The sequence below is a fragment of the Eumetopias jubatus genome, unplaced genomic scaffold (genome assembly GCF_037043125.1).
Source record: "Eumetopias jubatus isolate StellerSeaLion01/CBP00866 unplaced genomic scaffold, mEumJub1_p1.0 scaffold_10, whole genome shotgun sequence".
Taxonomy (NCBI): domain Eukaryota; kingdom Metazoa; phylum Chordata; class Mammalia; order Carnivora; family Otariidae; genus Eumetopias; species Eumetopias jubatus.
The window spans coordinates 118,262,303-118,289,290 of NW_028274816.1; the positions used below are offsets into that span (position 1 = coordinate 118,262,303).

Sequence of the window (26,988 nt, forward strand, 5' to 3'; positions counted from 1 at the left end):
CCTTGGCACAGGGGGTCTCCAGGAAACCCGGATCATTAGGGGTCTGCACGTGGGCCCGTGGGCCCCAAGCCCATGCACCTCGTACCTGCCTGGATGAGCACGGCTGCCCGCCTCCGCCTCCCCTGCTTGCGGGACCAGTGTCGCCTCCAGCTGCCCTGGATGCGGCGAGCACACTGCTCCAGTACTTGGGCACGTCCGTGTTCCAGAAGCTCCAGCTGGGAGAAGGGGCATCCGCTGAGGGCCTCAGCCTATCCTCCCATTGCCCTGAAGTGGTCCCAGACCCTGTCCTGCTGAGGAGAGCACACGGCTGGCTTCGGGGAACCCCCCTCCTCCTCATAAACCAGCTTACCGTGAAGTCCGTCATGAACACCTTGGTCCTGCCACAGTGAACTGGGGCTGCTGAGGCCTCAGATGGGTCACCAAGTGTAGCCGCTGCCTGAGTCAGAGCTGGAAGAGTGTGGAGGATGTCCTGGAGGAGAGGCTGCAGTGCGGCCGCCTCAGTGCATGGAGACCATTCTGTGGGATGGGAAATGGAGGTCCCATCAGCTCTTGGTCATTCACACGCTTCTGTGGATTGGAGAAACCGGTTCTGGTCTCCCCAGTACTCCACAGACTTCTCTGCTATTCTTGCCTCTAACCACTTCCCCATCCTTTTTTGGGGGAGGCCAGAGGTGACTCCTCTAGTGTTCCTCAGGCCCTGGCTATTCTGAAGAATACAGGAGTCCCCACTTGTGGCTGTGTCCTGGGCTGGCCTGCAGCCTCCATCCCCACCAGTCCCCTGGGCAAGCTCGCAAAGGGCACTTGGTGCCTGGACCCCAACCTGGAAACCCAGGCTACTCAGCCGGCATTTGTTCCAAGGCCCCAAACATGCAGGGGACCAAGCAGGGCAGCTGAGCCGCTCCCTCTGCACTGGACCCCTTAACTCCCTGCCACGTATGAGGAAAGGGAGAACAAATCCCCGTCCCAGGGAGGCCCAGCAGGTGCCCCTGCCTGCCCTCTCGCAGCGTGCAGGGCTGGCTCCTGTAGAGGATTTACCTGAGGGCTCTGACCACCTTTTGCTGCCCAGCACCTCTCTGGAGAAGAGGCTGCCAAAGAGGACGCCGCAGACGAGAAACCGCAAAATCGACTGGGGGCGAAGGGGGCTTTGGGCACGAGACACAGCAGTAGAGCAGATCATAAAGAGAGGAGAAGGAAAGAAGTGGGGGAAAAGAATGAAAGGCAAGTGACAAAACTGTGCCTGAGAGAGGCGGGAAAGCAGAAGTGTTCCAGGTCTGCTGGGCCCCAGGGTAGGGCTGTGTGTGTGGGAGCCGTGGCTGCTGGGCTGGGGTCCGGCTGGGCAGGGGCCTTGCATTCAGTCCTTGGCCCCTTCTTACTCCACCTGTGAGGGGGGGCTTACCCTACATGCTGACGACCCCAAACCAGGGCCACACGCCAGACCTTTCCCTTGACGTTAGAGCTTGCCAATGGGATGACACCAGGGACCTGGAGCTCAGGTCAGCCCCGCGCTCCCCCAAACCTCTCTTCCCCACTGGCCGGGCACAGTCTGACCAGTTTCTTCCCAACATTGCCCACTGTGCTCACATCTCTAGCTTGACTCTGGCCAACGTAATAGCCTCACGCCCATGGCCTCCAGAAAGCACAAGGCTGACGTCACTCCCTTCCTCCTCTGAGGTGCCTCCATTTGCCCAGAGAATAAAGCTCGGCTTCTGTGACATGGCCTATCACCCCAGTCTCACTTCCAACTGTTCTTTGGCCGTATGGGCGAGCAACACTGGCCCGGAGTTCCTCACACACAGGGTTGTCTCCTGCATGTAGCCCTCCGTTTGGATTACCTGTCAGGTGGAATGCTCTTCACCTGGCCAATACCATCTGTCCTCAGACACCACTTCCTCCAGGAAGCTTTCCCTCATTCACATTCCGTAGCACTACCCACGGCACTCTGTTCCCAGCTCTGCCTTTCTACTTTCCCCACTGTCTTCTTTTAGTCTGTTTTCCTGGCTGAACCAAGAACCATGAAGGCAGGGCTGTGTTTTACTCTGAATGCCCAGCCCCTACCCCTGAGATGGCTCAGGATAGGCGCTCAGTCAACTGTGGCTGAACACACAACTAGCAAATGGGGCCCCACTCACCTGAGCGCCCTTCAGCAGGAGGTGGGCCGTGGGGGCCCGGGAATGTGTGAGCAAGGAACCTTCTCAGCAATTCATATCGTTCCACGAAGTTCCGGTGAGGGATCCTGGAAGCCAAGGGCAGCGGAAGAAATGAAGTGACTTCATCTGTGAGCCTGGAATAGCGCTTGGGGCCAAAGGGAGCTCCTCTGTTCAATCTACTCAACAGCTGCCTGACTGTGCCCACAATGAATGGATGAGGTGGTGCTTCTGGAGGGATGACTATGGTCACTCATGGAAGCCCGTGGAGACCATTTTAAACTGGGTCTGCTCTTCCTGCCGTCTTGGTCTACCCAAACAAAGCTGTTCGCTCTTCTTGTAGGGGATTTGCGGCCTGCCGCCTTCCAAAGGGGCTTGCAGGCTTCTCCCCAGTTGGATGGCTCCTGCTACGTACGTGGTCAGCCATATCTGTGCCTTCTGACCCCACAGCCTCCCTTGCTTCCTCCCGATTTCTCTGCTCCCCTTCACTGCAACACTTAAACAGCTGGTGACACCGTGTATCTATCTATACCTCCTCCTCCTGAGTCTGGCTTCTGTCCCCAGCATTGTTCCCATGTGGCTCTTTTTGCAGCCATCAGCAGACACCACGCCACCAAATCCAGTGGCCAGTGCTCTGACTGGCTGATGGGAGGTGCCCGGCTGACCCCCATGACCCCCGTGAGCCTGGCTTCCTCCTTCACCCACGACTCCTGCCCAGTTGTTGCTGGTTTCTCGTCACCTACCCTAAATGTGAATGCTCCTCAGGGAATGGCTTCAGAGTGCTTCTCTCTCCCCACCGTGATTTCCTCCTTGCTCCTGATGTTACAACCCACTGAGGACAGATCCTCATGCGCCCTCCAGTTCCCAAAGCTCTGGGCCCCGAGCTTGTCTTACAGCCGCTGCAAACCTGACGAGGTCACGTTCCTGACTCCCCCCACCATCCCACCTCCAGCCTGTGCCTTCCCCAGACATCCTATCTCAGGGAACTGTCCCCTGATGCATCCATTAGCCTCCGATGGAAGCCTGGAAGTTTCCTGTGTAAGCTGGAAGTTGACTGCTCCTCTGCCCACAACCCATGGTCATCCAACCCCCAGTCCTGTTTCTATCGCAAGCCATACTCCAATTTCACCGATTTCGCTCCATTTTTCACGGCTGCCCCCCTCATCTGGGTCACCATCTTGCCTGTATACTGGCAACAGCCTTCTCACACATCTCCCTTCTCTCCTGCCCCTACGTCCAGCCTCCACACAGCCGTCACAGAACATGAATGGGAGCACAGCACTCTCTCCCCGCAACGTCCAGTGGCTTCCAGGCCCTGTGGACAACCTGCCAAGTCCTCGTGGGACCTGTGCGGCCCCTTTCCCCCAGGTCCCTATGCTCCCATCACTTTAGTATCTTAGTTCCTAAGCTGGGAGCTTTGTGCTTGCTGTTTTCTCCGTTCCCAGAGGCCTGATCTGCTTAGAGGGCTCCTCCCTGACCAGCTCCAAGATCCTCTTCCCCCATTAGTCTCCTAGCAGCATTTTTTGTTTCCTTCCTACACTGATCAACTTTATACTTGTGTGTGTACCCGCAGGAACGCATGCCCCAAGAGGCAGAGTCACCTTCCTTATTCACTGATACTAAAAACTGTGCTTGATACAAAACAGTACACAGAAAGTGAACAGATAAACGAGCGAAGCCTCTCGAGTTGCAGAGGTTGACCTCTGCAGACCTGCTTCTTTCTCTTCACCTCTACCTCCTGCTCTGGGCTGGGCAGCTCTTGTCACGCCTGAGTCCCAGGCTCCACCCCAGCACCGGCCCTGCCCACTCACCGGACGGGGAAGCCAGCAGCACTGATGTGGATGGTCTCCACGAGGCCACAGGCCTCCAGCTGACTCAGGACCTGCAAGGGTGGGAGACAGGCTGGGCACCTGCGGCCAGAAATACCACTCCTGCCCTCTCTCTGAGGCCGTACCATGGCCTTGGTTGGTATGAACCTGCAGGCTGTCTAGAGGCGTGGCTGATAGGGGTCTATTCCTTGGGATCTCAAGAAAATCTCCCTGCTGAAAAGGGTCCTGGTAGCCCCAGGTCCCCTTATCTGATGCCTGGCTTCTGGTGCGGCTGAGGCAAGTGCTGGCCCTGCTCTTCTCCCACTCCTCCAGGTAGTGCAGAGCTTCTGCCTCACCATGCAGCCCAACCCCATTTGTTTCCTATTTATTTTCTATTTTGTGGGCAACAGAGTAAATCATAGCTGAGAGGGAGGAGAGATAATATTGTAAAGATTCTTTGGGACCTGAGTGGAGAGATCCTGGCCTTAAACCCCCAGGCCAGTTGACTGTGGGACACTCTCCAGCACTGTGCAGCACTCAGACCTCATCCACATCTCAGAGCCCCGTACCCTGAACAAAGGACAGCTGCTGGCCACCGACTGCTTTTGTGCAAATCAGAAAACACTCGACCTCTGGTCAGAAATGGCTGCACTGTGCAGGACTGTAAGGCGACGCAGGCTTTCAGCGAATCACAAAAGCCACCCGCCACCCATCCCTCGGGGCAGCTTCAGTTTCATCAGGGCACGTGATGGGCGAACAGAGTGTCAGACGCAGTGCAGCCTTCCTGGCTAGCTTACTGTGCTGTGCACAGACCACAAAACCGTACATGACTGTGCTGCCAAAGCAGGGGACACAAGATGCCCTCATGTGAGACTCAGCCCGAGAGACACGCTCTGTGCACTCCATTTGGAGCCTAAGTTCTGCCTTTCGGCCGTCCCCCCCAGGGCCTTGGCCAGATGGAGCTCCCCTCTGGCCCCGTGAATTACCTCCTCCCGGAGAAAGGTGTGCGCCTGGCCCTGGCTGTTAGGCTTGATGCAGCGAATGTAGTGGGGCGTAGTGCTATGTAGAACCTGCAGAAGCTGCTCCAGGGAGGCCTGCAGGGGGGGAGACTGTGGGGTCAGGCAGACTGGAGCTGCCTGTGTGCATCAGCTGGGTCGTGGTTAGTGACTGCCTCAAACACCCGAGGCAGTCCTCAAAGTCCTGAGGCGGGGATGCTCCTGGGCCCTGGGATGATTATGGGAGGTGCTGAGTCCAAGCACCCTCCTGGCCTGACCTCCCACTGCTCCTCACCCCTGCCTCCAGGGGCCTTTCTGACCTGTGATCCTGTACCTGGTTGGTCTCTGCTGCCCTCCCCCCACCCTCACTGGTGCAATCTTCCTGGAAGAGCACAATCTCGGAAGCCAAAGCCATTCATTCAGGCAACAGCTGTTCTCATTAAGCCCATCCTGTGTGCCAGGGGAGCTGTGCTGGGGCAATGACAAGGTCTGCGGCTGAGCCCAAGGTCTGACGGGCCACACAGACATGGGGTGGGCCCCCTCAGTGGCATGTCTGAGGCTAGGCAGGAAAGTGCCAACAAAATCTGGGCCCCACAAGGTGCTTCTCCAGGAGGTGATCAGGCTGAGGTTTGAAGGAGGAGAAAGCATCAACTTAGGACAAAGGGTATAGAGGGTGGGAGTGTGTGGGGAGGGCAGGGGCATCCCAGGAAAGTGGAACAGAAAGTGCAAGGGTTCAGAGGTGACAAAGCCAAAGGTGCTAGAGAAGGTGACAAATCTGCTAGCCAAGGACAGCTGGAGCAGGAAGCTGGAGAACTGGGAAGGGACCGGCACACAGAGGTTCACGGTAACTATTGCTCTTCCATGACCGCCCTATCAGCAGTGGATGAGAGGCCCTCACTGTGCCACCCACAAGCCCCTAGGCTTCCAATCATGTCAATTATACGTCTGTCAGTTTCCTGTCTCGGTCTTCCCCATGAGACTACCAACTCTGCGTGGACCGGGACCATGTCTACTTGACTCGTCAACACTCCCTGGCACACAGTACCAATCCTGGAAGGTGCTGGGTAAATATCTGAGATTGGTGAATGAACCAAGCACATCGTATCAACACCCCCCGACCCACCTTGAACTTGGACACCACAGTCAACACAGGGGCTCTGCTCTGGCCAGAGGGCTCCTCCTGGGCCTTTTCTTTGGGGTCAGCAGGAAACAGCACCTTGAGTAGGGGGTCCTGGGATTGCTGTAGGAGCCTGGTCAGCTCAGGTGGGACAGGGTCCTATTGGAAAAGGACAAGGGCAGCAGGTAAGGGCACGTGGAGTGCTACCCAGGGCTGTCTACAGATGAGCCAGTCCTGCTCACCAGCGCCCCAAAAGATGGCTTCTATGGGAGCCCCACTGTGGCAGGAGTCATTTCTGGGCAGCTCATGCCTGATTATCAGGGACCTTAGGCAGGCCCTAGAGGTGACTTTGGATTCTGGGAGGATGTTCAGGAGAGAGTGGATGACTGGAAACTTCCATGTATGTGCAGCAATGACTCAACAACCTCATTTCACGCAGGCTCCCACAAGCCATGGCCTGGCCCTCACCTTGTTCTTCTCCACCAGGCCTGCAGTGTGGTACTGCACAGGCCCCGCATAATGCACCACGATGAAGCTGGGCTCCCGGCTGAGCTTGTTGTGGCCCAGGCAGGGGCTGCCCGCCAGCGCACTCTCGATGCGTGTCTGGAGCTGGGCTGCACTGCTTGGCCGATTAAGGCGGCATTCCTGCATGGGATGGGATGGGCAGTCAGCCACAAACATGAGACGGGCCCACCGCAACCCTCATGGTCCCCACGCCCTGTGGCCCCCCCCGACAGCAGAGTTGTCACACAGTGGCTCTCAGAGTGAAGGAATGTAGGGATTAGCAAGCCCATTTGGCAGATGGGAAGACAGAGGCACAGGGTGGGTACAGTATAGTCTCCAAGGCCCCAAAAAGGCCCCAGAAAGGCCCAACTCTGGTGCTCAGCATACTAGCTGACCCCACCTCATTTATGAGGGAGCAGATGCTGATGGGGCTCCCCTCGATGAGATCTAAGCAGGGCTGGTTGTCCTGGTAGTTGACAAATGACCACTCCAGACCCTCGACTGCATATTCCTCCTAGGGGACAAAGGTGGGGGTTGGGTGGCAGGAGAAGGCAACTGTGATCTAAGGCCCAGATGGCTCATCCATGGCTGGCCTCGATACCACAGCATATTCCAGAATGGCATCAAAGAAGGAACTAAAGGCTCTTGGTAAGATCCTGGAAGGAGCATTCCACCCCTCACCTGTTGAGCCCTTAGGTAGTGAGCCACAAAGTGCTGTTGCAGCTTCTCATTGGCGTAGTTGATGCACAACTGTTCCAGGCTGTTGTTGGGAAAGGACTCAAATCCGTACACATCCAGCAGGCCTGAGAGGATGGGGAAGAGCCCATGGGGCTGTTGCAGGGGCAGGGGGGCAGGTGGGGGGACTACAGGAGCCTGGGGCGAAACCTCACGCTTGGCAGCCTGGAGATGAAGTTAAATGAGCATGACACCTGGCAGTGGGCACAGCACACACCCCGCCTTGGGGAGGGGCCCACCTCCACTTCATAGCCTCTCAGAATTCAGAGCAGGAGAGAAGGCTGAATGAGGTTTGAGGGGTGGCCTAGAGAACATTTTCTGTGTCCAATCCAGTTTGGAGGGCCTCGATCTCACCAGCCCAGCTGGTATCTAGAATTCCACTGTCCCTTGAGCAAACTTCACATCTTTGAGCTTGACTTCCTCCCCTAACTATCCCACCCCAGTTCCAACCACGTTAGCGTGTCCCCCAAACCCCCTCCAATCTAGCTACCTTGCCTCTCCCCCCACTGCTCTCCTGAGGCCGGACCTGGGTCTCAGGGGAGAGGAGGGGCCCTCACAGACAAGGCACCATCTGAGTCTGCCTAGGGAGCAACAGACGGGGCAGACGTGGGCACCGAGAGCACAAGCCGTCTTCCCCAGACGTTGGTGGATGAGGAGATGGGAGTGCAGAGAAGGGAAAAGAGCTGGGTAGAGTCGCACAGTGGGCTCTACTGTTCTTTTTCTGAAGGAGTGCTCCTGGAAAGGTGAGCCCCTGCTACCTATGAAAGTGGTCCAGGAGTCAGGGTCTGCACAGATGCTGCTATTGATCACGGATACCAGCCAGTCAAACAGCCTGTTGGGGTGGGGGTGGAGGGAGAGAGGACTCTGGTGAGAGGTCAGGTGAGCCTGAGGGGTGGCCAGACTGCTCCTCTAGCCAGGGTGCCACACTCTAAAGGGCCTGTATCCCAAGCCTGACAGGCCAAAGGGTCAAACCCTCTCCTCCAGTTCTCTGGCCCATCCTGTCTTGCCCTACCACGAATGCAGTCTATGGTCGTGCCTGTTCCTAGGTACACATAAACCTGGCCTGTCCTGCCAGCACGCTGAACACAGGACAATGAGACCTTGGGGCTAGATAGGGAGTGGGTCTCCATCAGTCACTTGGCCGGACACCCAGCTGGTGTCTTGACTAGAAAGGAAGGGGCCCGTGGGTAGGCCTGCATGAGGCTTGCGAAGAACCAAGTTCATTAGACTCCCCTGCAAAACTAGACCTGTGGTGCCTAGAGCTCAAGATCCTGCTACATCCCCCCCACTCGATCCTGCACAAGTGGGCCCTGAGTCACCTGAGGTCAAGTGGCATCCCGCACTCTGAACCATCCCCCCCCCCCGCCGCAGAAGATGAGGTGGTCGCGGTCCCGGGGACACGTTTGGCATGATGTACGGTACTATTAAGGAGTCTCTTTCTTACACTTTTTCTTAAAGTGACTGCTCTGCAATTTACTGCAATCCAGTCACTGGTTTCTGTTTTTGCCATAGGGGCTTCAAGTACCCGTCTGAGGTACTGAACACAAGTGACCCGGCGTTTACCCCGTTGGAAATGTTCTATTGCACACAGGCTCGCTCTGTCTGCGGTCCTCATATTTATCTAATCTGCTCATTTTGCAGTGACTTGACACACAGGCTTTAGAAGACTTTGGCCTGAAATCAGCTTCGGCGCAGTGGGAACGAAGTCTCTTGCTGAACTGGGGTCAGTCTGAGCCCAGCTGCCGTGGGCCACTTTCATCCCAGTAGTGCCTCTCAGGCTCTCGCCTCTTCAGGAAGTTCATGAAAGCAGAGGGACCCTCTCTCCCCAGTGCTCAAGTTCCCATAAGCAGCACATGCATACGCACACGTATGTGTTCTGTCCCATAGCTGTGCAGGATTCCAGGGCCCTTGATACCTTTACTTGGTACCTTGAAGGTTCTCAGAACCCAGGGTGAGAAATCACCCTTAACCACATGGCCAGAGTCCACGTGGAGATGTCCAAAGAACCAACCAGGGAAAGGCTAGGACCCCCACCTTCACCATGTTCTGGGCTTGCACTTGCTGCACACTATGTCATGTGAGACTGTGGGCCACACTTCTGGCTCTACCGTCTTATCAGTCTCCCCAGGTAACATGAAAACATGAAGTGCGAGGGCACATGGAGACAGAGGAGCCGATTCACCCATAGGTCTAAACCTGGAACTGAGAGGGCCCCAGATCGCCTTGGCAGCCTGCTCTGCCAGTGGAGAGCCAGGCAGGCTTTCCTCACCCACTGCCAAGGGCAAGGCAGGCTTCTATGCTTTAATAATGAGTTGAATCTAGCCCAGACTATGGCAACTTCCCCACACAGAGGACTCCGGAATTAAGGTCAAAGGCCTTGCTCAGGAAAAATCCAGGAGCCACCACCTGCTGTCCTTGAGGGTCTGGGAAGCAGGGAGAAGAATGTGTCTGCTTTATCTGGAAGGCTCCACCGTGGGCCCGGGCCTACTGCCTGATGGTGTCTGGTCCAACTCCAGACAGGGGAGAACCTGGAAGGTGGGCAGGGCCCCAAGTGCTCACCGTGCATAGACTAGTTTGGCCACACAGTCTCTGCGGGTGTCGCACTCGGCTCGGGAGCAGGGCTTCTGGAACACCTGCTGCCTGCCTGCCCTGATGGTTCTGATCCGCAGTGTCTCCAGCAGTGGGTCTTCTGGAAGCTGCAGCAGCAAGGCTGACGTCCTGATAGAACCTGAGGACAAATCCCCTCCATGCACACGGCCCTCTTCACAAGACAATGTGACGTCATCACAGTGGAACCATGGAATGGAATGGAATAAACCCCGGTTCAGGTGCGGGAGGCTTGCCCGAGGCAGAAGCAGGACTTGAACTCAGGCCTTCTCTGTCCCAGTCCACACTGCCTCATGTGGGACAGATCACGTCATAAATGCTCTTTTTTCTCATCTGTAGAACAGGGCCGCCGCTGTCTGCCTCCCCAGAGATGGGGGTGAGCAGGAACATCATGGTTTCACCGAGGGCATCGCCTTCCACATTCCAACCCCGGGCCTCCCCGCCTCCCCCCCCCAATCCCACCCATGTTGGCCCTTTTGCAGACAGGGCGGGCCCTGCTCCCTGGCGGTGTGACCGAAGCCTGAGCCCCAGGCCCCCGCCCTGTCCTCACACTTGGCATCGCCCATCAGCTGGCAGGGCTGAGCTTCGTCCTCAGAGTCGGCAAAGCGGATGTTGCCGAGGTGCAGCAGTCCAGCCAGGACCTGAGTGGGCAAGGGGACACGGTGTGAGCTCTTTCTCCAGGGCTGGAGCCTCGCCTGGGAAGGGCCCGTCTCCTGCTGAACAGAGTCCCGGTACCAGGATCATTAAGACAAGCTCCTAACTGATGCCCCCTGACTACAAGACCCTGCCAGGCACAATGCTGTACGAGTTACATGCATCACCTCGTTTACTTTTCAACGATCGCTAAGGAATGTGCTGTGATGATGCCCATGACAGACAGGGGTGACAAAGGGAGAAGTTCAGTCGTAAATCTACAGGGCACCTGGCTGGCTCAGTGGAGCGTATGACTCTCAATCTCAGGGTTGTGAATTCGAGTCGCACGTTGGGTGTAGAGATTACTTAAAAAAAAAAAAAAATACATAAAATCTTCAAATCACAAGCCTGCAGGCCACAGCCTTGGTAAAAGACAAAGGCTGGATGAGAACCCAGGCAGTCTGACTTGAGGTGCCTCCCAGGGCAGCCAGTGGGGCTCCCAAGTCACCCACCATCTGTCCCTGTGCCTTCCCTTCTCTAGAAGCAGACTGTGAGACCACTCCTATTACCTGTGGGCCAGGCTCACTTCTGCATGGCCAGTGGGGCTTTGGCCCTGGCTCCCTCTGGCCTCCTCTCAGCACTGGGGCTCTCTGACAGCTTGGCCTGGGGTAGAATCTGGAATTTTGGTCTCTGCACATTGGGCTCAATGTCCCAGGCCACACTGTACAGTGGATTAGACCCTTATCGGGAGAGCAGGACCTCTCCCACAATCCCCGTCTGGTCCCAGGACAGAGGTCTCCACATGCTACTAGTGTTCAGGCCACAACCTACCTTGGGAGAAGACTGCCATACCCATTGGGCAGAGGGTCATGATACTGCAAGGCCAGAACCCTGGGGTTGTCCACTTGCCCTGGGCTTGTCCCCATGTGCTGTCCCTCTGGCCAAGCTCTGGCCTGATGTGCCTATGCTGGCCATGAACCCCTCCCTGCCTGAGCAGCCCCCATCTAGAGGTAGAGGTCACTGTCCACTGCACTGTCACCTCCCTGCAGAGGCTTCCGTGTGGCTGCTGCCAGCCTATCCTGTATCCCTGCCCCCCCTCCTCTGGTGGGTATGGGGTGATAGGGGAGGGCAGCAGTCAGCCCCATTAGCAGACACAGAAGGGAGAAGGGAGGCCACTGGCGGGATGACGGGGGCCCAGTCACCTAGGTCAGCACTCCATCTGAGAGGAGGGAAAGGTGGGAAGTCGGAATTACTACGTCTGGTACAAACTGTCACTTAGTGATGTCCAACCCGGGGAGGTCACTTTACCTCTCTAGTTTTCTCAAGCATAAAAATGGAAAAAATCTCCACACACACAGGACTGTTGAAAAAACCAAGTGGACTAAGAGGTATGAACGTGATTTTAAAGTCTGAATACACTAGATGAACCTGTGATAGCATTACTTCTCTATTCTGTACTCTGATCACTGCAGTAATAACTGACCTGGGCCCTGCGCCCCGCACCCTCCCCCCGCCGCCCACTGTTAGGTTTTATAGCACAGCACTGCACACTAAATCACTGTCCTCTATGCCCTGTCCGGGCTCAGCGGCTCAGAGGGTAGGTGACTCCTTAGAGACTGCACAGTGGGGCTTAAAGTCCTAGATTTTCAGAGTTCAGAGAAGGGACGTATGAAAGGGGCTGCCCATCCATCACCTCTGCCAAACACAAGAGCTGTGCCTTTTCTTCTAACCTGAAAGATGTTGTTCTGAGTGGGGGTGTCGATACCCAAATGAAGCATGGCCTCTCTGGTCACCTCGAAACAATCCTCTGAAAAGGAATCCAAGTCACAGCCCAGGGTCAGGAACAGAGGTCAGCAGGGGCATCGAGGGGTGAAGAAGGCAGGCCCTGTGCAGAGGGTGAGTGGGTACTGACGGGCCAGCCCAGGGTGCTGGACAAGGCTCCCCCTACCTTCCAAGGTCCTCTCTGGGTTGGGCAGCCAAGAGAAGGCTGCTCCCTCGGGGAGGTGCCACTGGAGCCTCTCGTCCGTGCTGGCTCCTTTACAGATCTGTGGGGAACGGTGGGCGGGTGGCCGAGGTGAGGGTGTGAGGAAGCCCAGGCCCGCATAAGCCTGGGGTTGCCACGAGAGGAGAAATGCTTTGATATCACAAGGCTGAGAGGTCCCTCCACAGAGCCCAGGGCAGGCCCAGGGGCAAAAGCCTTAGCAACAGTTCTGAATGTCTCTAATCTGATGCAAGAAAAGCCTGCTGAGGAGGCCTGTGGTCTGATGAGGAAAGCACGACTCCTGTCTGGGGAGCCCCAGGTCCCATCTGAGCTGGGAGACATACTATCCAGGTTCTGGGGAACCCAAAGTCTGATTTATAGGAGACACATCAGACACAGCTCTAGGGAAGCCCTCACTCTGCTGGAGACCTTTGCCATTGTTAAGAGTCCTCGGTCTCATGAGGGGGACCCAGTCCCAGTCCCAAGGACCTTTTGGTCTGATAGAGAAAGCAAATGCATCTCCATGTCAAAACCATCCTGGGAGCTGAAGTCCAGCATGAGGCAGAAGAGTTGTACAAAGCCTGCAGGAGTAAGTGGCGGCCTCATGGAAAGCAGTGGGTGGGGCAGGCCTAGAGCATGGGGGCGGGGGCGGAGAGGAGCGTTTGGAGGCTCAGACCCATCTCCACCCTACATCTGGGCAGCTGTGGGCCCAGCTTGACACAAACCTGGTAGAAGATGTGAAAGTTCCTCTCACTGGATGCCTGACAGGCCACTCGAGTTTTCTCCAGGAGGTACGTCTGGACTGCAGCTCCAGTCATCTGCTGGGCCCTGGGCACAAGCAGGTAGTCATTTATTAAGGACTTACCATCTGCCAGAATGCAACCTAGCCACTCTCCCAAAAAGCTCTTCCACTTAGTCAAAGTGAATCTTGAGAACTAGGGACCAGCCAGCAGGTCCTCGGGTGGTCTGGAACATTGCCCTGTGACCAGCTCAGGTGGACAGGGCCAAGCCCTCTATATACCATTTTGTCCCATCTCAAGGCAGGAACAGAAGCCCCAGCTTCAAGCTCAGGGGTGCAGTCCAGAGAGGTGGTAGTTTAACTAGAAGCTCCTGAACCAGGGTAGAAGCCAAGAGGAACTCACAGGCCATAACAAGCACACTGCCTCAGGGTCTCTAAGGCTGGAGTAGCTAGAATTCTCCAGGTTCAAAGATCACCCCCAGGTTCATTTATTCCACAAACATTGCATGCCAGGAGGAGCAGGGTTCTGCCCATAGGAGTAGCCCAGGCTGGAAACCGCCCCAGCCACTTTCGGTCTCCCCATCCCCATCCTCCCATCAGCCAGGGCGGCAGTGACCATTACCTATTCAGCTGGAGCTGGATGAACTTCCCAAAGCGACTGCTGTTGTTATTCCTCAGGGTGCACGCATTCCCTAGAGATCACACTGAGGTTTATACCACTCCCCCATGCTGACCAGGTCCTTGTGGGCCAAGGTGGGGGCACGTCTTGATCCTCAAGTCACCTAACAGCCCCTTTGTGGGTTTCCATGAAACAGGGCACAGGACTAGGGAATGGGCACTCGCGCTTTAGCAAATGTTTCCAGAGGATTAGAACTTCTTGGCAATGAATTGGAATAAGCAAGGCTAGGAGGTCAGGGACTGTCTTCTTTGAAGGGAAAGGACCAAAACCAACAAGCTGTCACTATTGAGTTAGACAACATCTAGGTACAACAGACCTATCTCCACCCCGCGTCTGGGCAGCTGTGGGCCCAGCTGGACACATCTAGGCTCGAGTCCCGACATGGACACTCACTGATGAGCATTCTTAGGCAAGTCCCTTTCTTCTATGAACCCTCAGGAAACCATTTAAGAACAGGATTTGAACTAGGTGAGCCACAAGGTCCTCTCCAGCACACTGTTACATCTGCCTAGGCCAGAGAATGGGGTGACTCTAATGGAAGGAGTCCAAGGGCACCTGGGAGGTTGAGGGTCCAAGGCAGTGAGACTCTCATCCTCCATCTCCCAGAGATGGGCTCAAAGCACTACCCCTCTCCCTGGGTGGTGGCAAATCCCAGAGGAAATAGAATTGAGGTACTGTGCAGACGACACTGAGCTTACCAAAAGCTTCCATGACAGGGTTGGAGTTCAAGATTCGCTGCTCAATCCTCTCTGTAATCCTGTGGCTCTCCCAGGATGTGGGTGAGGCGGCCACCACAGCAAAGAACTTCATCAGGCAGCGGGATGTCCAAGTCTGTGGCAGAAACAGCCCTATGGGAGCTGTGTTCATGTTCCCTCCCACCATACCTCAGGATGTGGGGCCCACCAGAGTCCTCTTCTCTACCAGGCACGTTGCTGACCGAATGGGGGAATGTTGAATTCAACTGTGTCCTTTACAGTGAAATGGGGGGTTGCTCCCTTCTGCTGCTCCTAGTTCCAGAGGACACCTTTAAGAAATGAAGGAAGGAGGGACAGAGAAGGGACAACCCACCTTGATCTGGGCAGACTACTCAGTGTCTCTGAGGGCTCACAGCTAATACTGACTACTCTGTGGCAGGCGCTGAGCTAATAAGGATGCTTTCTGTGCATCTTCTTACTAAACCTATCGATGCACGTGCCAGGATATACCTGTTTTTAAAATGAAACTGAGGCAAATAAAGATACTTAATTTTACTGAAGATTACACATCTAGTAAATGACAGAGTTCTGATTTATACCCAATCTAATTAAAAAATTCCCAACTTGTTTTTAATCAGCTGAAATGAGGCACATTTTCACTTCCAATTGTTTGTTGCTAGGGCATGGAAATACAATAGATTTTTAATTTTGTTTTTTAAAGATTTATTTATTTATTTGACAGAGTGAGACAGCGAGAGGGAACACAAGCAGGGGGAGTGGGAGAGGGAGAAGTAGGCTTCCTGAGGTGCAGGGAGCCCGACGCGGGGCTCGATCCCAGGACTCCGGGATCATGACCTGAGCTGAAGGCAGACGCTTAACGAATGAGTCACCTAGGTGCCCCAGATTTTTATTTATTTACTTTGTAACCTGTTACTTTGCTCAACTCTCTACACACCTCACTACAACTTTTTAGTTGTAGTAAAGTTCTGTAAATCCTTTTAGGCCTTTCTATGAGGTGGGAGTTGTTCCCTTCTATTTTCTGAAAGACTGCGTAGAACTGGTTAACATTACCTCCTTAAATACTCAGTAGAATTCACAAGTAAAGCCATCTGGGCCTGGAGCTGTCTTTGTGGCCAGGTTTATTACCATGACTTCGGCATCTTTCATTGATAAAGGCCTATATATTTCTTTTTTTTTTTAATGGTATTTATTTATTTATTTATTTATTTATTTATTTAAAGGTTTTATTTATTTATTTGATGGAGAGAGAGAGCATGAGAGGGGAGAGGGTCAGAGGGAGAAGCAGACTCCCCGATGAGCAGGGAGCCCAATGCGGGACTCGATCGATCACGACCTGAGCCGAAGGCCGTCGCTTAACCAACTGAGCCACCCAGACGCCCAGCACTGCTAATTTTTTTAAAGCAGATTTTGATATGTCCTGTTTTCCTTTTCATTCAGTTCACAGTATTTTTCTAATATTCTTTGTGGTTTTATCTTTGCCCATAAGATATTTAGAAGGGTGTTAATTTCCAAATGCTTTGGGTATTTTCCAAGTATCTTTGCTACTTATTTTTAGTTCAATTCTACTCAGGACAGAGAACACAGTTCGCATGATTTTAATCTTATCAAATTGAGATTTGTTTTAATGGCTCAGAATGTGGTCTGTTGGTGAGTGTATCATGTATACTTGAAAAGAATGTTCAGGGGTGCCTGGGTGGCTCAGTCATTAAGCGTCTGCCTTCAGCTCAGGTCATGATCCCAGAGTCCTGAGATCAAGCCCTGCATCCGGCTCCCTGCTCAGCGGGAAGCCTGCTTCTCCCTCTCCCACTCCCCCTGCTTGTGTTCCCTCTCTCGCTGTGTCTCTGTCAAAAAAATAGAATCTTAAAAAAAAAGCTCAAATCTCAAACTATAATTTTGATTTTATCAAATTCTTTCAATTCTATCCACTTTTGCTTCATGTATTTTGAAACTGTACACATTTAGTATTATCTTCTTTTTTAAAGTTTAATTTTTTTAGGAATCTCTACAGATTGACCTCAACCCCAAGATCAACAGTCACATGTTCTTTCCAACTGAGCCAGGCAGCTGTCCCTAAAATGTTCTTTGTTCTGTATAACTGCTTCAGCTTTCCTTTGATTAATGTTGGAATGAGGTATCTTTTTCTGTTCTTTTACCATGAACCTACCTGTATAATTATAGTGGGTTTTTTGAAGACCTATAACTTGAGTCTTACCTTAAAAAAAAAAAAAAAAAAAAAAGAAATCCAGTCTGATGTTGTCTTTTAATTGGAGTGTTTAGTCTATATTCATTTAATGTAATAATCACTATGGCTGGGTTGAAATCTACCATCTTGTTATTTCTTTGCGATTTGTTTCACATGATCTTTGTTACTTTTTTCTTCCTTTATGGTTGAATTTAGTACTTTTATGATTCCATTGTATCTCCACAGTAAATTGTTACTATCTTTGCCTTAGAGTGAATTATTTTTAAGGTTTTTTTTTTTTTTTTTTTAAGATGGGGGAGAGAGTTGGGGGGGAGGTGCAGAGAGAATCTTAAGCAGGCTCCATGCACAGTATGGAGTCTGATACGGGGCTCAATCTCACAACCTTGAGATCACGACCTGAGGCAAAACCAAGAGCTGCCTAACCAACTGAGCCACCCAGGACCCCCTAGAGAGAATTATCTTATAGAGATAAAAAATAAGATATCACATCCCCAATGTTCTTTACTCCTTTGTATCAATCCAAATATTCACCCGCTTTCATATTCCTTTGGTCTAAAGAACTTCCTTTAATGTTTCTTGTGTACAGGTCTGCTGGCAATGAATTCCTTCAACTTTTGTTTGAAAGTCTTATTTCACTTCCATGGTTAAAAAAATTTTTAAAGTAATCTCCATGCCCAAAGTGGGGCTTGAAGTCACAACCCTGAGATCAAGATTGTATGCTCCACTGACTATCCGGCTGGGCATCCTTTGTTCTCATTTTTTTAGATATTATGATATTTTTGCTGGCAATGGAATTCTAAGTTGACAGGTATTTTTTTCTTAAAAAAACAAACAACAACAAAAAAAACTTTCCTTTTTATTAAGTAATATTTACACCCAATGTGGGGCTTAAACTTACAACTCTGAGATCAAGAGTTGCATGCTCTACCAACTGAGCCAGCCAGGTGCCCCAACAGATACTTTCTTTCAGCACTTTAAAGATGTTGCTATTACCTTTGGGCTTGCAGTTCTTGTTTGTGTTTGTTTTTGTTTTAAAGATTTATTTATTTTCTGGGGCGCCCGGGTGGCTCAGTCCTTAAGCGTCCGCCTTCGGCTCAGGTCATGATCCCAGGGTGCTGGGATCGAGCCCCGCATCGGGCTCCCTGCTCCGCAGGAAGCCTGCTTCTCCCTCTCCCACTCCCCCTACTTGTGTTCCCTCTCTCGCTGTGTCTCTCTCTGTCAAAGAAATAAATAAAATCTTCAAAAAAATAATAATAAAGATTTATTTTTTGAGAGAGAGCGAGCAAAAGAGAACTAGAGAGAAAGAGATCAAGCATGAGCAGGAGGGGCAAAGGGAGGGAGAGAGAATCTGAAGCTGATTCTGTGCTGAGTGCGGAGCCTGACGCAGGGCTAGATCCCATGACCCTGACATCATGACCTGTACTGAAACCAAGAGTCAGACACTCAACTGACTGCGCCACCCAGGCATCCCAGGGCTTGAGTTTTTGAAAGATGCCCGTTGTCATTTTTTTTTTTTTTAAAGATTTTATTTATTTGACAGAGAGAGCACAAGCAGAGGGAGAGAGAGGGAGAAGCAGGCTCCCTGCTGAGCAAGGAGCCTGATGTGGGACTCGATCCCAGGACCCTGGGATCATGACCCGGGTCGAAGGCAGCCGCTTAATCGACTGAGCCACCCAGGCGTACCACCGTTGTCACTCTTATCTTTGTTCCTCTTTTTGTAATATTTCTTTGTTTTTCTGGTTCCCATAAAAGTTTTCTCCTTATGTTTGGTTTTCAGCAATTTGACTATAATGTGAAGTATGTTTTCTTTGTATTCATCTGCTTATTGTTTTCTGAACTTCTTGGATCTGTGCCTCCCATCTTTTGTTCATTGTGTAAGATACCACCTCTGACCCATGTGCTCTCTTTCTCCTGCACACCAAGAACAACTATGGTAGAGGGCGCCTGGGTGGCTCAGTCGGTTGGGCGACTGCCTTCGGCTCAGGTCATGATCCTGGAGTCCCAGGATCGAGTCCCGCATCGGGCTCCCTGCTCGGCGGGGAGTCTGCTTCTCCCTCTGACCCTCTCCCCTCTCATGCTCTCTCTCTATCTCATTCTCTCTCTCAAATAAATAAATAAAAATCTTTAAAAAAAAAAAACAACAACTATGGTAGACCATGGGATACTGTGACATAGCTCTCAGATGTGCTTCTTTCTTTGTTTCTCAATCTGAATTATTTCTATTGATTTACTGTCAAATTCACTAATGTATTCCTCTGCACGTCTGGTCTGTTGATAAGCATGAAGGAATTATTCATTATATTTTTAATTTTTATCATTTTCATTTAACTCTTTATAGTTTCCATATCTCTGCTAAGGAATCTTTTCTGGAGACACTTGACAAGCTCATGAGAAAAGTTATGGACATTCAGGGTCCCACAAGTTTAAAAAGTTACCTACAGTGAGGCTCCCTGGTTGACAATCCTATCCATAAACATAATGACTCTAATCAGTTACTGAATGAGGCATTTAAGAATAATGCCTTATTCTTAAATATGAACAGAAATTTACTGATCATCAACTATTTGATAAACCTCTTTTACATGAATGACAAATATCACAACAAATGAAGGAAAAGGAACCAGAAAGAAACAGAGTCAAAGCAAGGAGAAGACAAATAAAAATCATGAAGTATCCTCAAAAATAAGATACTGAATCTATGAAATAATACCAGGATGGTGGGGCTGTAGGGAATAATATTCAGAGAACAAGCGAGAACTCTTAGAATGAACCCTTTTTTAACAAAAAATTCAAAATTCAAAAAACTGGAAGGTAGAGAATTATCTCCCAGAAGGTAGAACAAAATATTGAGATGGAAAAATAAGTGAGAAAAATAAGAATATTAGACAATTAATCAAACTTCCAACAGGAGTTCCAAAAAGAGAAAATAGAAGGGAGGAAATTATTAAATTACTAGCTATAATACAAATTCCCCCAAACAAAAGAACATGAGTTTTCAGGTTAAAAAGACCCACACAAAATATCCAGCAGAGCAAATGAAACAAAACAAAACAACATGCCAAGACATAGCCCTTGAGTTTTAATACCTATAGATAAAAATGAAGACTATAAAAGCTTTTGGAAAGAAAAACAAATCGCCATTATGGACTGGGACTCTATCACAACATTAAAAAAATATAGAAGAAAAAAACCTTATAAATTTGGAAAGAAAATGGTCTCTAACCTGGAATTATAAAATCCAGCACGAGGTGCAACAACTCAAAAATCTGCCCTGCATGTAACTTTTCCAGGAAAAGAATGTGCTCCATAAAAACAAGGCCGTTAAGAAGTTGAAGCCATGGGCTCCAGAAATGGGTTAGGGGTGGGGCTGCTGTCATAGGACAGAGGGCAACTGGGGGATCCCCAGTGAGGCAGAGAAGTTCCCAGGTAATAACTGTGTGGCAACACCCCTTGGCAGCCACCAGTCCAGGTGGGAGCCAGAGATCTGGGAGCCCTGGGAAGAATATCACCAAGAAAAAAAAAAGGACCTGATGTACTTGCCGGTGGATAGGTGTTACCCAGCTTTGGTGATAAATTTAGTAATAACTTAATAATAGGTATATAGAAACTAAACAAGTGAAAAAACAGGGCAATTATTAAGTAGAGGGAAAGTAAAAATTATACAAGAAAGGATATTATACTGCTTTGCTGTGAACAATATACACATGGCTGTAATACTGCCTATTAATTAGAAATCGTGATATAATCATGTATGTATTTGGGGGCAGAGAAATAGGGCGAAAATCCTTATCAGGGTAGGAAATGACTGGATTAGGTAAAAAACTGAAAAATTAGTAAAAATATAAGGATGTTATTTAGAAATACAGATGCAAACACCCAAATAAACTGCTAGAAGATGTGAAAGTAGCTGCCTCTGGAGAGAGGGACAGTCTTGACAGATATGGGGTATGGCTGCTGTTTTTCTCTTTAAGCCCTGCAGTATTGCTTGATTTCTGATTTATGTAATTATGCTACTACTTATTAAAAAACCACACAGACCCAGCAAAAGACCATAGCGGCTGCTCAATAAAGGGTTACTGAGCTCCAGTGGCATGGGTTTCAGGCCAGGTCCAGCCTCAGCTCCTCAGAGCAATTCTGGAGGACAGTGGGCTTCCTTCCTCTGGGGGCTGGGTATGAGCCACTGCCCTGGCCAGTTTAAAAGAGCTCTTGTAGATCCTCTCCACACCCAAGTCCAAGCTGTCATCCCTGCAGCTAACTATCTTTCCTAGTGGACTGAGAGCCCCCTGAAAGCCATATGTTGCATTTTTCAGCTCTGTTCCTCCCCCTGCTACTCTTCAGTGGCTAGCCCACGGCCTAGAAGCTGACAGGTACTCAGTGCTCGGCCATTCTCTTATATGTCGAGTACAGGCAGAGGCAGTTTCTGGTCTAAAAATTCCCTTGTGAAGGTACAAGCATTGTGGAAAAAGTGGGGTGGCTGGGTAAGCCTTGGCAAGAGGGTGGCAAGGCCTCGCCTGGTGGCCTCCTCTGACCAGCGGTGCAACTCCTTAAGTGTCCTTGTGCAACATTCTGTCTCACCTGTGGTGGTTCTGGCACCTAGGGGGCCACATGACCGCATCACACGCTTCTGTCCTTCCCCACAGCTGGTCCAGTGCACTGTTGTTGCCAGCATGGGCAACCCAGAGGGTACAGGAGGGCTACTCCAATAACCCTTTCCTACAAGTGACCTCAGCTACTTTTAGAGGAGTGCTGCTACGTGCCAAGCATACCAAGTGCCTATGTGCACTGGTCCATTTAACTCTCGTAGGAGTCCCATGACTTACATATTGGTCCTCCTGTCCCTGTCATGTTACAAATGAAAGAACTGAGGTTTGCAGAACCTAAATACCTTTCCGATGTGCTCTTAACCGTATTCTGGAATCCCCAATAGCTGACTTTTGTTTCCAGTGGTGTCAGAGCTGAGACCTTTGAGGAGAAAATGAAGGCTGAGAGAAAAAAGTATCCACCCAGGGCTACATGGAAGAGCCTGGACTAGAACCCCATCTCTTGACTTCTTGCCGAGTGCTTGCTCAACGCTGCGCACTGACTCCCTGCTTGAACCAGCCTATCTGGGAATGATCAGGCAGCAAAAGAACTCCACAGGGAATGACCTCCTCCCTCTCTGCCCACCCCACCAGTCACGAAGTTGACAGGGTGGGAAAGAGGCCCTCCTACCTTTCCAGCACCACTCTCTCCGCTGACAATAACAGACTGGTTGACTGGCTCAGTCAGGCTCTTGACATTCCTGTAGGTCTGTTCACCCACAGTGAAGATGTGGGGCTTCAGTTTCTAAAACATCAAGGGGTGAAAGGTCACATGAGGGAATGCCTGTCTCCAAGGAGTTGTTGATCCAATGATGGCTGAGATGGGGAGGCTTCCTCTAGAAAAATCTCCTGGATGTAAGTGTTAGACCCAACTGTGGGACCCCTATGGTGCCTATATCCGCTCATCTTTTAGTATGGAAGCAGAGCTGGCCTTGACCAGTCTATGACCTTAACACTTTGTCCTCCCATTTTATTTTACCTTAATAGTCTTATTCTGCTTACTATTTTACGTTACTATACTTTGAAGCATGCAAAGAACTTTCCTACAAGTTACTGCCTAAAAAATCTATCCATTAGTTGGATAGCTAATCCTATTTTATGGACGAGAAATCTGAGGTTTGGACGGGTTAAATAATCTTCCCAAGGCCACTCAGCAAGTAAATGCAACCATGTGATTTGAACTCCTAGGCCACTAGTCTTCTTTCCACCCACAAATATTAATTATCTTCAATGTGCTGGGCATTAAACTGGGCACTGGGGAAACAGGAAACCATGACATGGCTTTTGCCTTTGAAGAGGCTGTCAGTGAGATATGGGCTCTCAGGGAAGACTTGGACACTTAACCATGCATGAGCTTCTGGAGGGCCAGGCCATCTGCACAATGCCTAGCCAGCCCAGCACTGCCCACCCAGCACTCACCACCTACCCACAGCTTCCTGGAAAGAAGGTACTGTTGTGGATAGTGTCAGAGCCATCCCTCTCTGCACCTGCCTCTGCCCCAGCTCCCTCTTCCCTGAACTGTTAAAAGCCTCCAACTGTTCTCCCTATATCTTGTTTCACCTTCCTGAACTTGACTCCCCCAACGTCCCGAGTAATTATCCCCATGGTGGGCTCCAGTCAGTCCCTCCAGCCCTGGGGAAGCAGCACTGTGGATACATTCTGCCTGCTGTGGTGCCTCGGACCCTTTGCAAGCAGCCCTGGCTTATCTCATCTCATCTATTGTCTCTCTTCTTGACAGCACCCTCTTTTTTTTTTTTTTAAGATTTTATTTATTTATTTGAGACAGCGAGAGAGGGAACACAAGCAGGGGGAGTGGAAGAGGGAGAAGCAGGCTTCCCGCCGAGCAGGGAGCCTGATGTGGGGCTCGATCCCAGGACCCTGGGATCATGACCTGAGCCGAAGGCAGACACTTAATGACTGAGCCACCCAGGCGCCCCTGACAGCACCCTTTTTTTTTTTTTTTAAGATTTTATTTATTTATTTGAGAGAGAGAGAAAGAGAAACAGTATGAGAGGGGAGAAGGTCAGAGGGAGAAGCAGGCTCCCCGCTGAGCCGGGAGCCTGATGTGGGGCTCGATCCCAGGACCCTGGGATCATGACCTGAGCCGAAGGCAGTCGCTTAACCAACTGAGCCACCCAGGCGCCCTGACAGCACCCTTCTTGCTAGCAAGTTTGCTCTTGACTCTCTCTGAAGACATCATGCACTTAAACACCAGCTAGCCTATTCTCTGCCTGCACCACCTCCAACCCCATCAGAATTTATTCTTCTCATTCCTCTCACTGAGAGGAACAAATGCTGAATTTTCTAGGGCACTCCTTATTATACGTGATTTTATTCTTTCCCCAAAAAATGGTTCATTAAATACACAAATATACCTTTGTAAATCCTTCCCTCTTAATAGTCACAAACAAGAAAAAAGTCCATTATCCTATGTCCTTATTTTAGGTTCCAAACTCAGTTGAACAAATATTTGTCTCTCACTTGGCACCTACTGTCATGTGTCCAAAATTCTTCAACCACCTGGTGGGCAGGGCTGTGGCACCAGCCGATTCTGGATGACTGCATGGCTGGTGAATAGATGGATAATGACAGGGAAGCTGCAAGGAGGCCCCGGGGATATGGCGGAGACCTGAGGCCCAGGAAGTGGCTGAGCCTTACCTGGGGATGAGGCGCAGCGTGGTACTCTCTCATCAGTGCTGGTGAGTAGAGCTGAGGGACGGGCTTGAAGGGGTTCAGAGCGACCAGGGTGCAGCCAGCATTGGTGTAGAACGTGTCTGCTGCGTACCGAGCCTGCAAACACCTCAGGACTGAGGCAGAGGCACCTTTAGCAAACTCTGGCTCAAATACAGACACAACTGCCCACACAAACACTGGCCTAACAGGGCTACCTTTGCAATTAGCCAAGTGCCTTTAGATCCCAGCAGCTCCCTGATGGATAGGTACAAGATCTAATTAAGATGAGCCCCAAATCTGGAGCAAAGTCTGCCCTGGGGAGCTTGGGTGCAGCTGCCAGGCAGACGTCTGGAGCAGCCCATTGGCTCGAGGTCAGGAGTCCTGCCTGCCTTGGTCTGGCCAGGGGAAGCTGTGCAAGCTACCCACATCACACCCCTACCCTCTTGGAGACAGCCCTTTTTTTTAAAGATTTTATTTGTAAGTAATCTCTATACCCAACATGAGGCTCAAACCCACAGCCCCAAGATCAAGAGTTGCACGCTCCACCAACAGAGCCAGCCAGCACCAAGGGGTGCCTCTTGAGGATAGGGAGGCCCATACCTGTCTCCAGTGTCACGGGATTCACCTTGGTGAGGTCATCCAGCTGGTGCAGCGGGGCTTCCCCACTCAGGAACTCCCGCAGGTCTTCTCTGAGGGATTCCCCTCCTTGGGCACCAGAGCCTGAGCTGTGGCCATAAACCTGAGAAGCCACGAGAAGAGAGCCATGAAAGCTGGGACGAGACCAGCTGGCAGCAATGTAGGGGTGGGGGCCTGAACAGCAGGAGGAGAACAGGCCTCTAGTATCATAGTCTGCTTGGGTTCAAATTTCAGTTCTGCCACTTACTAAGCCTGTGAACCTGGGTAAGTTACTTAACTTCTCTGAGCCACAGCTTCTTTATTTGTAAATATAGGAAAATAAAACCAGTTCGCAGGGCTACTAGACAGAAAAATAAGAGATACACAAAGCACTTGGTGCCTGGCACACAGTGTGTACTCAATAAATGAAAAAATGCTATCCCCTCTCCTCTAAACAAGCTCCAGCTTCCAGGCTGGCCAGCTAGGGGTGGGGTCCAAGGTGGGGGGCTGCTACAGGGGATCATAACCCCCCCCCAAAAAAAGAACCATGGCTTGGGCCTTTTTTGAAAGAGACCACTTAGCTTGTGATGAAAAACCAGCTGTAAGGTAGCCCCATGCCTTCATCACCTGGCTCTTGGGGCTTAAATTTAGCCTGGCTATTTAGTTTCCTCTGCCCTGGGTCTACTTGAGAGTAAGCCTGGTTTGGAAGTTGGATGAGGTTAAGAATAGGCACAAAAGGGAAAAGGCTGTTTCTCTTTCGCCCTTGCCGATCCTTGATGCCAACACTTTCCACGTGTTTCCCCTTTCCAAATTCCTCCCATGGTCTCATTTTCCCTCTGATCTCGCTGGAGACTGCAGGGAAGATGGGGTGGGGAGTAGGAGAAGACAGTAAGTAGTACCTGGCTGAAATCTGCTTTTGGAGAAAGGAGTCTGTAATAGGACTGTGCAGGTTTCCAATGAGATTAGGGAACCCTAAAAGTTCAAACCCCTCAAGCCAAGGTGTCAAGTGTCATCTGAGAGGCCCAGCAACAAGTTTCTTTCCAAAGATGTTGTCTGTTCTCTGAATTTGGGCCCACCATAATCCACAAGGCAGGCTCTTGGCCTCCAGGATAAAGGCTGAGGTCAGAGCATGGCTGGATCCATGCAAATCCCTTTGCTCTGGGTGGGGGGAATAATAAGCTGGGCCATAATTTATGATTAGCTCTGATCCAACCAGAGAAGTAGCTGAGTATAATGGTCAAGAGCCTAGGCCTTAAAGCTAGATGCCCTAGATTTGAATCCTGATTATACCACTTACTAGTTGTACAATGTTATGTAAATTTCCTAATCTCTCTGTGCTTCAATTTTCCTATCTATAAAATGGGAATGCTGGTAGCACCGAGGTCAGACACTAATAAGCACATCAAGTATTTAGAGAAGGCAGCTGTATATGCACCCAAAATAAGCTATTATTATTCTTTTAAAAACAGCTCTTCTTTAATTATGAAGTGATATAGCAAGGCCTAAAAAGCACACATGCCTCTTTAGCCTGCAATTCTTTTAGAAAATGATCCTATGTAAAGGCCATAAGAATATTCAGTACATTTTGAGCTACTTATAATCGTAAAAAAGTTGAAAACAACCCACTTGTCCTAATGGTGGACAATTTACAGTATATCCTTACAATGGAATAAAGCAGGTTACAAAAAACTATGTAGCTTCAAATATTTAAAAATATATATATTTAGGGGAAAAATAAAGGATATTTTCTAAAACGGTATCTCTGGTTAGTGTAATTATGGGTAATTTTAATGTTCCTTTTGCTTATATTTTCCACATTGCTTACAGTGAATGTGACCTTGAATAAGTCACATAACCTCTCTGAGCTTTATCTCCAAAACGGGGATACAGTAGCACCATACATATAACACTGTAACTTGCTTGAGAACTAAACAAAATTATTTGTGTTAAATGCTTAGAACAGTAGCTACTACTTAGGGCTCAACACAGAGCAGCTGCTAGAATGGTTATGGTGAACATTACTACTTTTTTAATTAAAAAAATAAATAAATAAAAAGTTAAACAAACAAAAAAAGCCCAGAGCAGACAATCGTCCTGCCAGCTTCTCTCCAGTCTCAAGCTCATTTCATAAGACAAAAGTCTGGAAGATGATCAAGCAGTAGTGTCTACCAGAGCTCCCTTGAGGCTGGCTGGCTTTGCACTTGGTCATCCTGATAAGTCTCAGGCACCTACCTGCCTAGGACTCTACTAGGCTGTGAG

At 50.5% G+C, this 26,988-nt stretch overlaps 1 protein-coding gene across 2 annotated transcripts in view; it reads right to left on the minus strand.

Moving 5' to 3' along the window:
- Positions 1-26,988, minus strand: part of MYO19 (myosin XIX) — a 35,534-nt gene that overhangs the window by 4,996 nt on the left and 3,550 nt on the right. For both annotated transcript variants that reach the window (XM_028109252.2, XM_028109250.2), the window contains exons 4-23: positions 24,715-24,853; positions 24,100-24,248; positions 22,073-22,186; positions 14,641-14,773; positions 13,886-13,955; positions 13,250-13,352; positions 12,492-12,588; positions 12,274-12,350; positions 10,461-10,551; positions 9,863-10,031; positions 8,062-8,135; positions 7,250-7,371; positions 6,969-7,082; positions 6,533-6,709; positions 6,071-6,223; positions 4,939-5,046; positions 3,956-4,026; positions 2,130-2,233; positions 350-516; positions 86-215 (exon numbers count right to left, since the gene is read on the minus strand). In XM_028109252.2, the coding sequence (XP_027965053.1) occupies positions 86-215; positions 350-516; positions 2,130-2,233; positions 3,956-4,026; positions 4,939-5,046; positions 6,071-6,223; positions 6,533-6,709; positions 6,969-7,082; positions 7,250-7,371; positions 8,062-8,135; positions 9,863-10,031; positions 10,461-10,551; positions 12,274-12,350; positions 12,492-12,588; positions 13,250-13,352; positions 13,886-13,955; positions 14,641-14,773; positions 22,073-22,186; positions 24,100-24,248; positions 24,715-24,853 (2,362 nt within the window). The remainder of the gene's footprint in view (positions 1-85; positions 216-349; positions 517-2,129; positions 2,234-3,955; positions 4,027-4,938; positions 5,047-6,070; positions 6,224-6,532; positions 6,710-6,968; positions 7,083-7,249; positions 7,372-8,061; positions 8,136-9,862; positions 10,032-10,460; positions 10,552-12,273; positions 12,351-12,491; positions 12,589-13,249; positions 13,353-13,885; positions 13,956-14,640; positions 14,774-22,072; positions 22,187-24,099; positions 24,249-24,714; positions 24,854-26,988) is intronic.